The sequence below is a fragment of the Schistosoma mansoni genome, chromosome 4 (assembly GCF_000237925.1).
Source record: "Schistosoma mansoni strain Puerto Rico chromosome 4, complete genome".
Lineage (NCBI taxonomy): Eukaryota > Metazoa > Platyhelminthes > Trematoda > Strigeidida > Schistosomatidae > Schistosoma > Schistosoma mansoni.
Genome location: NC_031498.1, coordinates 20,774,196 through 20,788,401, shown reverse-complemented (window position 1 = coordinate 20,788,401; position 14,206 = coordinate 20,774,196). Strand labels below are relative to the sequence as shown.

Here is a 14,206-nt window from a genome sequence, read left to right as displayed (position 1 = left end):
ACAGCTCCTTCTGAATAATCTTTTTTAAAATTGTAACGAACACGCTAATTAGTTTAACAGGTCTGTAGTTCTCGGGTTTATGTCTCGTAGCTACATTGAAGACATGACCTACTATGGTATTCTTCCAGTCTTTTGTTAATCGACCCTGGGTTACGGATAGATTGAAACATATGCTTAAGGGGTTCGTAACGAAATTCGTTATTTCCTTTAGTAACCTATGATGCATTTCATCGGATCCCGTGGACTTGCCTACGTCAGGCTTATTTAGCAGACCATAGTCATCGAGTTATTTGATTCTCATAGTGTCCAGTGTGTGTGGGGGGTTTGTATGAACCGACGAAAAGAATGCCTCTATGGTATATACATTGCCAAAGTAGTCTGAGAATATCTAAGCATTATGATGGTCGTCCTCCACTAATAATGAAAGATTACTGTTTCCTCATAGTGCTGGAATATCTCCTCTTCTCTTAGTTCTTTGTTTTATATACGAAATCAAGAGTATGGGACATTCCATTGATTCCTTAATTTTTTTTCTTTGTACAACCTTCTGGACTTGCTAAGAGCCGAGTCACAAATATTTCAAGCCTCTCGATTTTGAGATTTTGTCTCATCAGTACCCAGCGACCTAGATCTCTCCTACATTCTTTTTTTACGGAGAAGGGAAAGAACCTCCCTACTGAACCTTGGTGGAGAGTTCCTCGGACCTCTTGCTGTAGCCCAAGGGATGTGGGGTGCAGTGAATTCCATGTACAAATTTCGAAATACATCTCAAGCTTGGGGGCTCTGGCTCTAATTTCCAATTTAATGAGGATGGTGAGTGTATAATATCTTCTGTATTTGCTTTCCAGACGTATGATCGTCTTTGACAACTAAATAAAAGTCAAAAGTTAAAACCGCATGATCACTTTTACCCGTGGGTGGCATGTTATCGAGGTTCGCAACGTCATCCTCATAGTGAGTCTATATATGATCTAGTAAGGATGAATCAGAGTCCGTAGGGTACCTAGTCGTTTGTTTCATATGTGGCACTAGGGTACATGTGAAAAGTACATCAACTAGTTCCTGTTCGAAGAAATTTTCTGTTTTCACATCTTTCCAGTCTACCGTAGGTGCATTAACGTCTCCTAGGATGAGACATCGACCACTATATGACCAAGTATTGAGACGGTTTAGCAAGACCCTATTCACCTCAAAACTTGGATTGAGGTAGATCAAACCAATCAGCAGCTCCTGTCCTTTGCGTTTCAAGCGGCAACTAACTAACTTACACGTTTTCTTTTAATGAGATATGCTATTAAGTTTCTATGACTGCGACTATATCCTGATTGGTTGAGTCAATCTGTACGCCTAGCTCCGGTAGCCCATTGAGCAAGCTTCGAGCATTTGTGTGACAGATCTGAAGCCTATTTTAGCTTCTCGTTTTTTCATACAGTCTGCCAGCGGAATGTCTTTACGAACAAAAACTGACAACTTTAGGTTATATCCATTCCGTATTATTAAGTCCCGTTCATTGGGAGATTTAAATACTACTTTGAGCAGCCTGGCTTGATTCTGTTTCCAGTTCATTTGGCTGCCTAGTCTATAAACCTTTAGCAAGGTGATCCCGGAGATATCTTGAGGCATTAGCTGATTTAGTAACTGTTTCATAAACTTAATGTCATGCTCAAAATGAGTTCTTGATTCTGAGCTTTTACTCTCCTTTACTCTGTGGAAGATAACTGACCTGTCACTATGATCAGTCTTTCGTTCCTCAGCTACTTTTTGGGGAAGGTTGCTTTTCTTGAATAACCTTATATCGTTTCTTATTCTCGACCTGTACACATTTACCAAATTTCGTTGGAGTAGAAACCACAGTAGCGTTAAACACACTGTGAGATCCTGAATGATTACCGATGACTTGGATGGTCAGGTTTTTGTTTTTTCTGCTAGAAACAGACCCAACCTCACGATTAGGTTTTTTAGGCGTTTCCCGCTGGCTGCCATTTGTAAAATGGGGGACAAAAGAAACTTTCCTTCTTGAGTTTTCATTTAGGTCAGACCTCTTTAAAGTTGGTCTTTCCTCTTTTAATCCATGTGAATGAATCTATACTGAGTTTATTTGAGGTGGATTTACATAAATTTATATATCGACCGAGGGAGTACTGTTCTGTGTGTCTCGACTATGTTTGCTAATACTCTTTTTGGCAGCATTTACCACTGAAATGACCTCGGATAGCAAGCTGTTTGCGTCTGAGCAGCGCTAACAACCCAACCATACCCAACTGTTTTTGCTAAATCGTTTGAAAGCCACAGGCATTAGATTCGTGCAAACTTCGTGGCATTATCCTTTAAGCTCGTCTCACCGTATGTCACTTTCCGTAATGTACCGACAGTCTAGGCGTCGGCGATTATTTGTTTTTCACCGTCCAGTCATCGATCGGGGGTTTTCAAAAGAAGCTAGACGTAAACGATACCCAGAGACAATAGGAACTGATAACCAGAAATGTGGAAAACCGTGAACTCTTAGAACCAAAAGTGCTAACAAATATAATAGTGAAGATGCGACCAGTATTCTAGTTTGACACCTTCTATATTCGAATCGTTCCCCACTGGGTTAAAATCAGCAATCAGATGCGAAGAGGTAGGAAAGATATATTTGATGCGTTATCAATATATCGAGAAGCGGTTACTCTAATCTGGCTAGTGAACGTAGGAGCTGTTTCCCACGCTGAGTCGTAACGTGATCTGGTGCGGATGCATGACCGAACGCTTTCAGTTAAACAAGTCCACTTAAAACAATGTGGTCGGCATCCAATGTCGAACACTTAATGAGTTATTGATTTTGGGGATTTATTTACAGCTACAATAGGAACAATATATTCAAAAGTACTGACGGTCAAATACTTTGGAAAACAAAAGTGATACCCCTGGTGAATACTTTAACTGAATTAAATCCAATTATGGTGAAAATGGTAGCCTTGATACGTAAAAACGATCAAAACAATGAAATTTACTCTGAGGGAAAAACACCACCACAGCCTAGGCTTCACTATAAAATAACTGGTGTGGTCATCTAAAAATTTATCGTTCTAAGATAATAAACACCTCAGAATATTTATATACACCCCACTATTTTTTGCCATATATATATATATATATATATATACATATGTTTTATCCCCCGAATATAGCGTTCACAATCGGCCAGATATAACAGTATATATCTGGGACAGTTTGTTTTTCTGATGTTTAGAGGAAGAAACCTCTAGATTCTCAGATTCAGAATAGGGCCACGTAGTGGCATAGATTCAGGCTTACGGACACGGTTTTTTCCTAACAGTAGGATGTCCATCCCAATTTATAAACCCTTTCTACATTATCCAGCAACTGATGTAAACTACAAAATTCAAAGTCAGGTTTCAGCCTGGCTTCAATTGGGACTAATTTGTGACTATGAGGATACGAATCGGACAGCCCTAGAAATCGCCAGTCAGCATACCGAATTCGACTACCCTTAATTGTCTCAAGAAAGTATATCACAACCCTTTATTTATGGTTCATCCTTCTAAAACGTTAGTGGGTCGTCCTCAAAATGCGATTTACTCTCATGTTAACTTGTCTTTTTTCAAGAAATGTTTGGATCTGCTCTGCTGGAATCTGGTTACAGTAAGCTTGTGGGTGAAGATAGTGAGTTGCTTAGGAGAGTCTAAAAGGATTCACTGTTCTTCGTCCTGTGCGTTTTAACTTTAATCCACGTTATCAGTAATGAAAAACCCTTTCCGCTTTTTCAGGTCTAGGAACTTATTTATTTCCATATTTTACTGAAATAGGTCTTACTTTACGATTCATTCAGGAACACACTAACATGCTATATGAATGGGAGGTGGCTTAAAATTTTCTCGTTAAGATAAATATAGGTCGCTTTATTTGCTCTAAGTGTAGTTTTGTAGATTTTAAGCCTGTGATCAATAAAGTGGGCTTCATCATACATTTTGACAAATAGTCTCAATTTATCCGAGTTCATTGGAGTAGTGTAACTGTCTAACTTATGTGTGTCATACATTAAAGCAAAACTGAGCATTGGCCCCTAACCCCGTTCCACTCTAACTTGGTGGTGTGGCTATCTTGTTTTCTCAGTACGCTTCGAGGAAAGGTTGAATCTTACTGGATCGACGATTTGTTTGGCGAAAACGATCGCTAAGTTACAGTGATAATAGGTGATAGATAAACTTTGGTGTGTACTGAACTCACGAAACTAATGGAGTAATCCTCGTTACAATCCCTAACATTGACTAGTCATGGTAAACAACTTAACATTCAGAAATTGATTTTCCGAGGCTGAGATATGTTCAACAGTAAAGAATGATTTGGATAATAATATGAAGGAGAAAAATGTATAACTCAGTAACTTAGTTATATTTAGAGATGGATAGTGGCTAGCAGTGGAATCCAGTTTGACGCGCGTTTTGTCCTATTTGGGACTCCTCAGCTGGATGTACCTGCATCTCAGAGTTGATGTTCACTCTGGGACTCGAACCCAGTACCCTCGCTTCAAACGCCATCGCGTTATCCACTCGGCCACTGAGTCCTGAAAGCCACTTGCTTGTGCGATGGGGTGAAGTTTGAATTCACTTAGTATTGTTTGTTTGGATCTTCCCATCGATGTGTTTAGGACTGCAACTGATCAGTCTCTAATTGGCATATGTGCATACTGTGCGTATTGCCTCGACATCCACCCTTAAATCATCTCTTTAGTCTAGAAATCTTCAACTTAGAAAAATATAATCTTATTTATTTAGAATTAAGGAATGACACTATCAACCCTCGATAAATACTCTTCTTTTAAACATGAGAAATATGAAGCACATAAAACCCCTAAGGTGTCTAGTGGAAACTTTAAATTTCAAAATCCCAGAATTTCAAAAACAAATGAAGGGGGGCCCGAGGAGAAATGGCAAACATCACTGTCTTTTATTCAATGTTAACTAACACAGCAATGTAGGTTATAATCATCAGGATTAGTGAAATAAATGTGCCTTATTACCCATTGTAGTACTTTCCATATCATTATATTCTCGCATGTATTCTGAGCAGAAAGTGGACGTTTAGATTCATCGACTTTTATAACACTTAGGCAACATGTCTGTGAGTAAAATGTCTTGAAGTTTCTTTTATCTAAAGCTTTAAAAAAAGCGAGAAATAGAGAAAAACAACAATTTAAGATGATGATGATGATGATGATAAAGATTAAGTTTTCAATTTTTATTATGGACAACATGTAAATTGACACAACATGCTAAAATTATTTATGCCTCAAAAACAAACCCACCACAGGCCCGATCATTAATTCAACCAGTGGTTCGGTAACTATATCACAGTTACACTGAATTATATATCAATCACTTATCTGTCTAATAGTCAAATTTCAATATGCTGATATGAGCAGTAGTTTATATTAGTTAGTCAATAACTAAAGATGTGTATAAAACTTACAACGTCAGTAGATCGAACGGCATTAAATAACAATATAATGAATTAATGAGTTGTATACTTACTTCTTCCTGATATCCTTCAGTAAGTATTCAGCAACAAAGTGTACAGAGAATTTTCAACGAAATTACACTCTACCTTGAATTTGGTACTATATTATTTAGTTTTTGAATCTAGAAATCTATCTTTATCATTTTTCTACCCTGAAGCGGGAATTATATTTCCCTTCGCTGGAATATTCATTCGCAAACATAACATAGTAGTTTGCTTACTAAGAAAATGTTAGTTTCTAACTAATGATCCCTATACGACAAATTACATTCAGAACACTTACGACATTGTAACTACATCATTTTCTTAGCGTACTTATCTCCTTCTTACACTACATATCAAATACAACTCTTTGTTTACAGGACTGATGACTGTTGTTGTGTATGGTCTAATCAAAATGTTGTACAGTGAGATGCTATCACTTTTATTTTGTTAACATCGTTGTTACAAATGTTCAATAAGAACATCTCTTCAGATGATTTACTCTTACTTCTTTTTGAAATGTTCGATTATTATTTGTATCAACCTGTTCCTTCTTGTAAATTAAAGTTTATCTTATAATTATTCTTAGAATATATTTTGTTATTATTCGTATTATTTTTATACTCTTTAGATTATGTGGTTGAGGTTAGGACAAAGGAAAAGCTCACAAATGATTGTTATTTAACATGGGTTTTTGAGATTCAATGTAATCAGTCAGTTGGTTACATTGAGGAAATCACCAAACTGCATCATGAGGCAATCCCTAACTTGGAATCTGGAAGGGAAGCGGAAAATTGGAATTCCAAAGAACACATTACGCCGAGAAATAGAAGCAGATATGGAAAGGATGAATAACAACTGGAAAGAACTGGAAAGGATTGTTGAGGTCAGGGCTGGATGGAGAGTGTTGGTGGGTGGCCTATGCTCCTCCACGAGGGGTAACAGGCGTAAATAAGTAAGCCAACGAGTTGAAAAATTGTATTTCCGACATTTCGTAACTTAATGCAAGTCACTTCTTCAGAGTAAATAAATCACCGAAATTAAATTATTTATGCACTGTCTCCTTTGTACTATATAAACGTGTGTTAATTTAATTTCGGTTATTTATTTACTCCGAAGAAGTGGCTTGCATTAAGTCACGAAACGTCAGAAATAAAATTTTTCTACTCAATGGGATATAACAAAAAATTATTTATTATTAACTCTTCACCCAATGTTTAATTTATTTGGAACTATCATGTCCAACCTTGGTATTGATACCTGTACATCAAGAAATCTACATTTTCTCACTCCATCCCAATAAATAGTTAGTCTTTTGATTTGACTACTCCAGTCCTTTCATTATGCTTTTATGCTAGCCATCAGTGCATAGCACAATAGACTGTGGTTGAGTGTGTATAAAACCTAATCAAACTAGACTAAACCTATTTTCAACTAAATATCCACCTTCATTTAGAAAGATGACAATCTTACATTTTATACCAATAGATTAACTTACAAACAATCAATTGTACATAATAATGAGAAACAAAATCAGTTATGCAGTAGCTAAATGAGTAGTTCTCTGAAGTTATAGAATATAGGTTTTAAATGTAGAGATCAGGTGGACCGCTGAACCACTGTGATCAATGAATTCAGTATGATTTAAACTCTTATGTATAGATACTACCTCAATATTTATTTCAATAATATTCAATAGAAAAACACAGTTAAACAGTAATTAACTAAAGTAAAAAAAACGGCAACCTTTTTTAGTGATTAAATCTTTAATTGGACCATTACACCCTCCATATTCTTCCGGCATGATTTGTTTTAAACCAGGTATCTTTTTGAAAGCTTTTTCCGTGTCATCTTTAATTCTTATAATCTGGTTGTATTAAAATTATGTGTAGATACAATAGTGAAAAGTGTTATTAGCTGAAATACATTTGAATTAACAATTCTTTTATTCATTGGAACACTAAGGTATGGATCTGTTTTGGTGCTAGTTAATACTTGTCAATAAGATAATATCTATAATCTTGGCTGAAATGATACAGTTCATGAGATTCAAATCCTTATCATTCAATAATCACTGAACTATTTTCTGACAGACTGTTAACCTACGAGAGTGGGGTGGTAAAAATGAAACTGCAAACAGAGTAAACGGTACTGTTAAGTTCCTTAGCTTAATTACTATATTGTATACATTACCGTTAAAATTTGATCAATAGGGAGTAATAGATGACTTATTGTTCGAATCAGTCAAGTAGGTTATCACTATTGCTAACACATAAATTTGCAATCTTTTTCATAGGAAAAAACTAAAATGTCACAAGGGGGTTTTGTGGAGATTTTAGTAATTTTTTTTATATAGGTAAGATCATGAGTCAGTTGAAGCTAGACCACCATGGAAAACCTGGAAATACTGGACGGACAACTCGTCCTATTGTGGGACTCCTCAGCAGTGCGCATCCACGATCCCGCCTCGCGGGATTCGAACCCAGGACCTACCGGTCTCGCGCCAGAGCACTTAACCGATAGACCACTGAGCCTGCATCCAGCGGTGTTAATGTCTAACCCCAACCAATCCACGGAATTGCGCGACCAAAATCTATTGTACTGAGGTAGATACCTGTCTCTACCTGACATGGATTAGCTCCACTGGCCACGACTTCTCACTAGGACTCCAGGAATTACCTCATGGAGCCAGTCACTATTGGGCATATGATTGATTTCTAAGTAGCGTTGAGTTCTCTTAAGTGGATGGTCCATATATAAAGGTTTTACTATTTTTCTAGGCAACATTATCAGCAAAACTCCAAACAGAAGTGATTTATTTGAATTTCTCGATTTATAACTAGTAGCTTGTTTAATCAACCTTGATTTTAACAGTTTACTGTTGACCCTTATCCTGTTATTGTTTCTGTGTTTATTTTAATTGTCTTCTCCTTTGACATAATTTTTGATCATATAGTTGCTCGTGATCCCGAACCTCTGAATTCTCCTCATCAACTCAAAATCTTGATCCCTTTTCTCCGTTGCATTCAATTGAAAAAAGTGTCTTCCTTCTATCTTTTCACGCTATCATGAATCAAAGATATATGGATTGTACTAGTAAATACGAGGATATGTTTGATGTTCGGGAACTCTTCTCAGAGCCATTCACATAAGATTATCAACTGGCATATTGCCAGATCACAATCAAGACTATATTGAAAATAAAGAAAACGTTTGCACAAACATTTTATCTTGTTACATATTACTGGTGAACTACAAAAGCTGTAACCAATGAACTCAGGGAACTGGCGCCAAAAACAGTCAGAATTGTATCAATTATTCAGTTAAAAGTATGATACTTATTGGTCAACCAATACACTACGTCGAATTATAAATATTATTGTACACCTAATTAATAGAAGAATAGCATAAAGGAAAATATCAAGAAAAAAAGTAAAATACTAAGAGGAATATAACTTGCTCGTTGTTTCATTTTATCACTTAGCCAAAATTCAAAAACTTTGAAACCTATATCGAATGCTTTTGATTCTTTATAAAATATAAGATGTTTAGTACGTCCAGGAGTAGCTTCCTAGAATAAATAAAAACCAAACAGAGATAATTCATTATTTATATGATAAATCAGTGTTGATAAAAGCAAAGATCATAAATTATCAATTTTCTTGAAATTATGAACTAATCTAAGTTAGACCATTAATGAAAACCTGGAAGCACTGGACAGCCGTTTTATTCTAGTATGAGACTTCTCATCAGTGAGTATCCATTATCCCCTACACCTTCCAGTACTTCCAGGTTTTGATTGGTGGCCTAACTTAAATCGGTTAATGAATTCATTCAATAAAATTAAACAATCCCCACAGCCCCATACTGAAAATTATTATGTGGTAACCAGTGACTTGTTTTGAAGGGAAATTTCCGGAGTTCTAGCGAGAAGCCGTAACCAGTGGAGACAACCTCTGTTGGATGTGAGGAAGGTGCCCACCGAACACAATGGGAGATGATCATTTAATGAAATTCAACAATTTATATAACCTCATACTAAAAATCAACTTGTCAATATTGTAAGCTGCATCTAATACAATAAATGCATAACGAGGAGTCAACTGAGAATCTTTGACATATAGCTTATAGGTTACATTGAAATACTACTGATTGATATAGTCTTTCATTACATAAAATAATGAAGTTGCAACTATTAGCAATGAATAGTTAGTTAATGAGGCTTTATATCAGTCCGTTAAATCCAATTGTGTTACTGTGGTGATAGTGTAGAAAGATAATTAGGCATGCTAATTCATAACTGAATGGTAATCGACGTTATGTTTGTCTAATCCTTGGTATTGGTTGAATTCTATCAATCAGTTTGGCCACCAGTATAAGTAAAATTGCTTGCAATACGTTTGGATTCTAACTTTTCGAAGGAAACTGGCAGGAAACCTAAGGTTTTTTACTGATTACCATAGGTCATAACATAACATCTGGGAATTTAAGGAAACGATGATCCCCCAGCTTCATGGTCAGATGCTTTACTACTGAGCTGTTAGCCTCATTTGGTCCCCTTTAGGAATGTTAGGCAATGATTAATCCTCTCAGAGAAGATTGAAGTTATAACCATCAAGAAACCTCTATTTAAAGTTTCTTTGCAACTGCCTAAAATCACTTAACAGGAGTGTTTGAGTTTGGAATTCGTTCCGACTTGGCTAATGTATTACCTTGTGAATAGTTTGTAAAAAAAACCTATGTTAATCAGTAGTATATATATTTCTGAATAATTCTCATCACGAACTCCCAACAGCTGAATGAGAATTCGAAATCACTGAGACGTGGACAACTATTAAGTTGCTACAATTTCCACAAACCCCCATTCTGACAATAATCATCATATGGTCATTGGTGACTGGCTTCAAGATGGATTTCATGGAGTTCTAGTAAGATGCCATGACCAGTAGATTTCAACCGTGTCTGTTGTGAAGCAGTTACTTACTGAAAACAATGGTGGAAGGTCGCGCATTATCGTGGACTGGTCGACATTGGACATTAACACCGTTGGATGTCGGCTCAGTGGTCTAGAGGTTAAGTGTTCGCGCGCGAGGCCGAAGGTCCTGGGTCCGAGTTCTGCTTGCGGGATCGTGGATGCGCACTGTTGAGGGGTCGTATACTAGGACGAAATGGCCGTCCTGTGCTTTCAGGTTTTTCATGGTGGTCTAACTTAAATTGACTCATAAATTCGACCATTAAATATTTTATATTCGTTTGAGACTCGTCATCAAAGCAGATACACGAGTGTAGGAACACAGAACCTTTCGTTTTCTCTTCTACCGAAATAGTTTTGAATTAACGCTCTGTATTGGTAGATTTAGTCAACTTGTGGTGTTAATAAATTATTACCGAATGTAATCTATGATTTATTACCTTAATCTTGACTTTATTTGTTCTACAGGGAACTTTAACCATGAAACTAATCAGTAGTCAGCATATGATTACAATTATTGTTATTTTTAAGCAAATCAAATTTGATAATGTGAGGAGTGGGGTTCATATCTTTTTATATATTTCATTAAAGACATTATCATTAAAAAATAACCAATACTTATCATTTTTTTGAGATTGATTTACCTGTAATAATTTCATAGAACTTTTTGCTGTTCTTGGATCAGTCCATTCACTGATTTGTTTAGTTGTTGTTCCTGATAAATCAATGAAAATACCGACTCCTCCAATTTGGCATCGTTCATCCAAAATAAAACGTTCAAAATTCATGTTGTTTAAAGCTCTCATTTGTGTTTGTGATAAAAGATCAGGTTGCCAAGCCTCTATAAAAAATTATTTATTGCCATAGTGATTAAATATATTTTTTAAATGAAACTTACTCAACCTGAGTATAAAAATGTGTACTCCACTGTCTACGATACCCAATGGAACAAGAATGCTGATTTAAAAAGAACGAATAAGATATACATTTTAATGATTGATAAATCTTAAACAAGAAACTTTCAAATTAAAACATTCAATGTACAATGACCATAAGAAACAGATCAAAAAAGGAAATACATTTCTTAGAAAGATATACGGTTTGTATCCAAATGAATATGAGTAATTAATATGAAGTAATTGGTAGACTTTATTTTTTCTTATGTTGTCATTGTAATACCTGAGTGATGACTGGAATTGAATAAAAATCTAGGTCGCGATACAACCTTAGGCTCAATTATTGATCATTTAAATTTTTCAGTGAAGATTTCACATATTTGAAAGGTAATTTTCATTATGAGTTGTCATCGCCAAGATGGATGTTGTGAAATTCTCATCGGGATTTTTGACTTACGAAGTTGTCTGAATCTACAGAGAAACAGTAACTTACTAGTCGTTAGTATTCACTTGGCAAAGAGATTGGAGTTGGAAATGTAGACTACTGATTTCTGATTAAATGAATTGACGTTACCATGTTCACCATGAGAAGCGGAGACCCTATTTTTGAGTTCTTTAGGAGTTTTAAACGAGAAATCCAAAAAATAAAGTATCTACTTAATGCAAATCGGTTTTCAATGATTTATTGAAGAATCTGTTAATTGATCTGATTGCATATCATCACCTTTTATGATCAATTTGTGATCAGTAATGTATCAGGTACTACTTATTCACCTATTGTCAGGAGCCAATTACCATGGTTTGTAGGACAATATATTTGGTATAGCTAGTGAAAATGTAAATTATTCAAAACAGGAACGATAATCTCAGTCTTTCAATGCTCAGACAGACAAAACAGAAATATACACACATCATACGTTCAGTTACATATTAAAGAACCCATGAAATCAAGTTACCACCGATTGTTCATCTGATATTGGTTCATTATTAATATCGGCTACAAATCATCTATTTGTTCACTGTATAATTTGAATGCTTCAATAGCGTATCTGTCTGACTAGTCATATTGAAGTCAAAACTTAAATTGGTTGATGAAGCGCCTGTCCTATTTGAGATTTTTGCAAATAGGAGTGAACTACTGGAATTTCTTCGACTAATCATCAGTCAGTGTAAATTTATTTATTATTATTTATTTAAACACATAAATATTGGTACAAAAAAGCACCAGATAAATATGCGACTCACAAATCTCATTTGATTTGTGGGAGGGCTGTGATACTGTCCAGCTGCCCAAACTGAAACAGGTGGTTTTCTTAGGGGGCCACACCCCGAGCCTTTGACCTGGAGGTCTAGTCCACAAGGCAGTGGAGCATCGTGAGGAGATGCAGTCCCATGGTAGCCGTTGACCAGCAGAAGGTTCATTCGCCATTCGTTCCATCAGGATACTGGAGCCCATGTGCACCATTGGTTTGGAATCAGGGTTTTCCAACTCCCTTAGGTGGACTCGCCTCGTCCACCAACCTGTTTAAAGCGCCGGACATTCTCTTTTCGTCCTCTCAATTTCGTGAACAACACCCCCACCACGAGAAGGCAGTGAGTAGGACTTCCCTGGCAGAGGCTATATATTTGCGTGGCCATGTGAGAGCATTTGGAGAGGGAGAGCGGACTCTCCCCACTCTCGGCCGTACCAGGGCATTTGGGGGCAGTCAGTGTAAAATGAAGAGCTAACTGTCAAAAATTATTTCTTTCAAGGATGTGGACTTTTGAGCGGTGGAGATCCTCAAGCTCTTTTTAGACAGAACCTAGGATCTTTCGGGCCTCAGAGAGAGCACCCAACCTTTGGACTAATTAGCCATTTTATGATGTAAATTGCAAACTAAACAATTTCAACTATCATGAGAAAAACTATTCACTTACCCAGCATCTAAATATACGTCTACAATGGGATCAGTTAATTTCGGATACTTATACCATTCTGTAATCCCATGTTTACTTAAACAACGTATACTACAGAAATTATCAATGCGTTTCTGTGCAACCGAATGATCATAATGCGCATAACGTAGAAAACCAAGCAAGAAAGCATCATCTTCGTGTTTTAAACATTTTTTTAAGAAAAGGAAGATAAATATTTGGGTAAAGTCACCAATAGAAATAATAACATTCAAAAAACATACCACATTAAATTGTTAATGATAAATCACTCTATAAAAGGTTTAATTCCTACTGATTTAGTGTTAATTATTTATTAGTTCAATGATAAAGTATGATTGTAATGAGAAAGAACACAGGTGGAGGCAACCAAATCTTTCATCAGTTGTCTGAAACTTCATCGGTCCTTCATTGGCATAATAATTACTCTCTGTTCCGGTTCTTTTCTATTCGATATTTCCAAACTTCTGCTGCCAAGTATTCCACTTCTGCCTGGTTTTATATACTAATTATGTCGATATAAGTGGTATATACCGCATGATGATCATAAACACCTTTCATAATCTTTTACTAAATTATGAAGAATAACTCATCTGTATAGGATTTCGAACTCTTTATTTATTGAGGTAAGATGGTGGTTGGAGGTGGTCAACAGGAAACCCTGGACCCGGGTTTCGTGCTACTTGACACTCGTCAGCAAGGTGTACCTGTAATCTTGAGGGAACTGATGCTCCCTGGCCGTGACCGACCTCCTGTAGGACTGAGATGTAGTCACAATTAATTGATCACTGGGTGGCGATCAATGTCATGCATGTCAAGTCCTTCTTAGTGCTGATCGAATGCTATCGATCAAGTTGCAATGTGGCCACCAGTCTAGGTGGCTAGACACTGCGCGGCCCGAATA

The 14,206-nt window shown here is 36.4% G+C and overlaps 1 protein-coding gene and 1 non-coding gene across 2 annotated transcripts in view; both read right to left on the bottom strand.

Moving 5' to 3' along the window:
• Positions 1-4,498: 4,498 nt before the first annotated feature.
• Positions 4,499-4,564, bottom strand: Smp_tRNA_02327_Gln_TTG.1.1. Its single transcript has one exon. It is a non-coding gene (tRNA).
• A 396-nt stretch (positions 4,565-4,960) lies between these two features.
• Positions 4,961-14,206, bottom strand: part of Smp_165340 (retinaldehyde binding protein-related) — a gene marked incomplete at both ends in the record, with an annotated part of 21,650 nt that continues 12,404 nt past the window's right edge. The window contains 6 exons of the mRNA XM_018797152.1: positions 4,961-5,160; positions 6,047-6,127; positions 8,944-9,073; positions 11,119-11,315; positions 11,373-11,431; positions 13,288-13,459. Coding sequence (XP_018652223.1) covers positions 4,961-5,160; positions 6,047-6,127; positions 8,944-9,073; positions 11,119-11,315; positions 11,373-11,431; positions 13,288-13,459 — 839 coding nt within the window. The remainder of the gene's footprint in view (positions 5,161-6,046; positions 6,128-8,943; positions 9,074-11,118; positions 11,316-11,372; positions 11,432-13,287; positions 13,460-14,206) is intronic.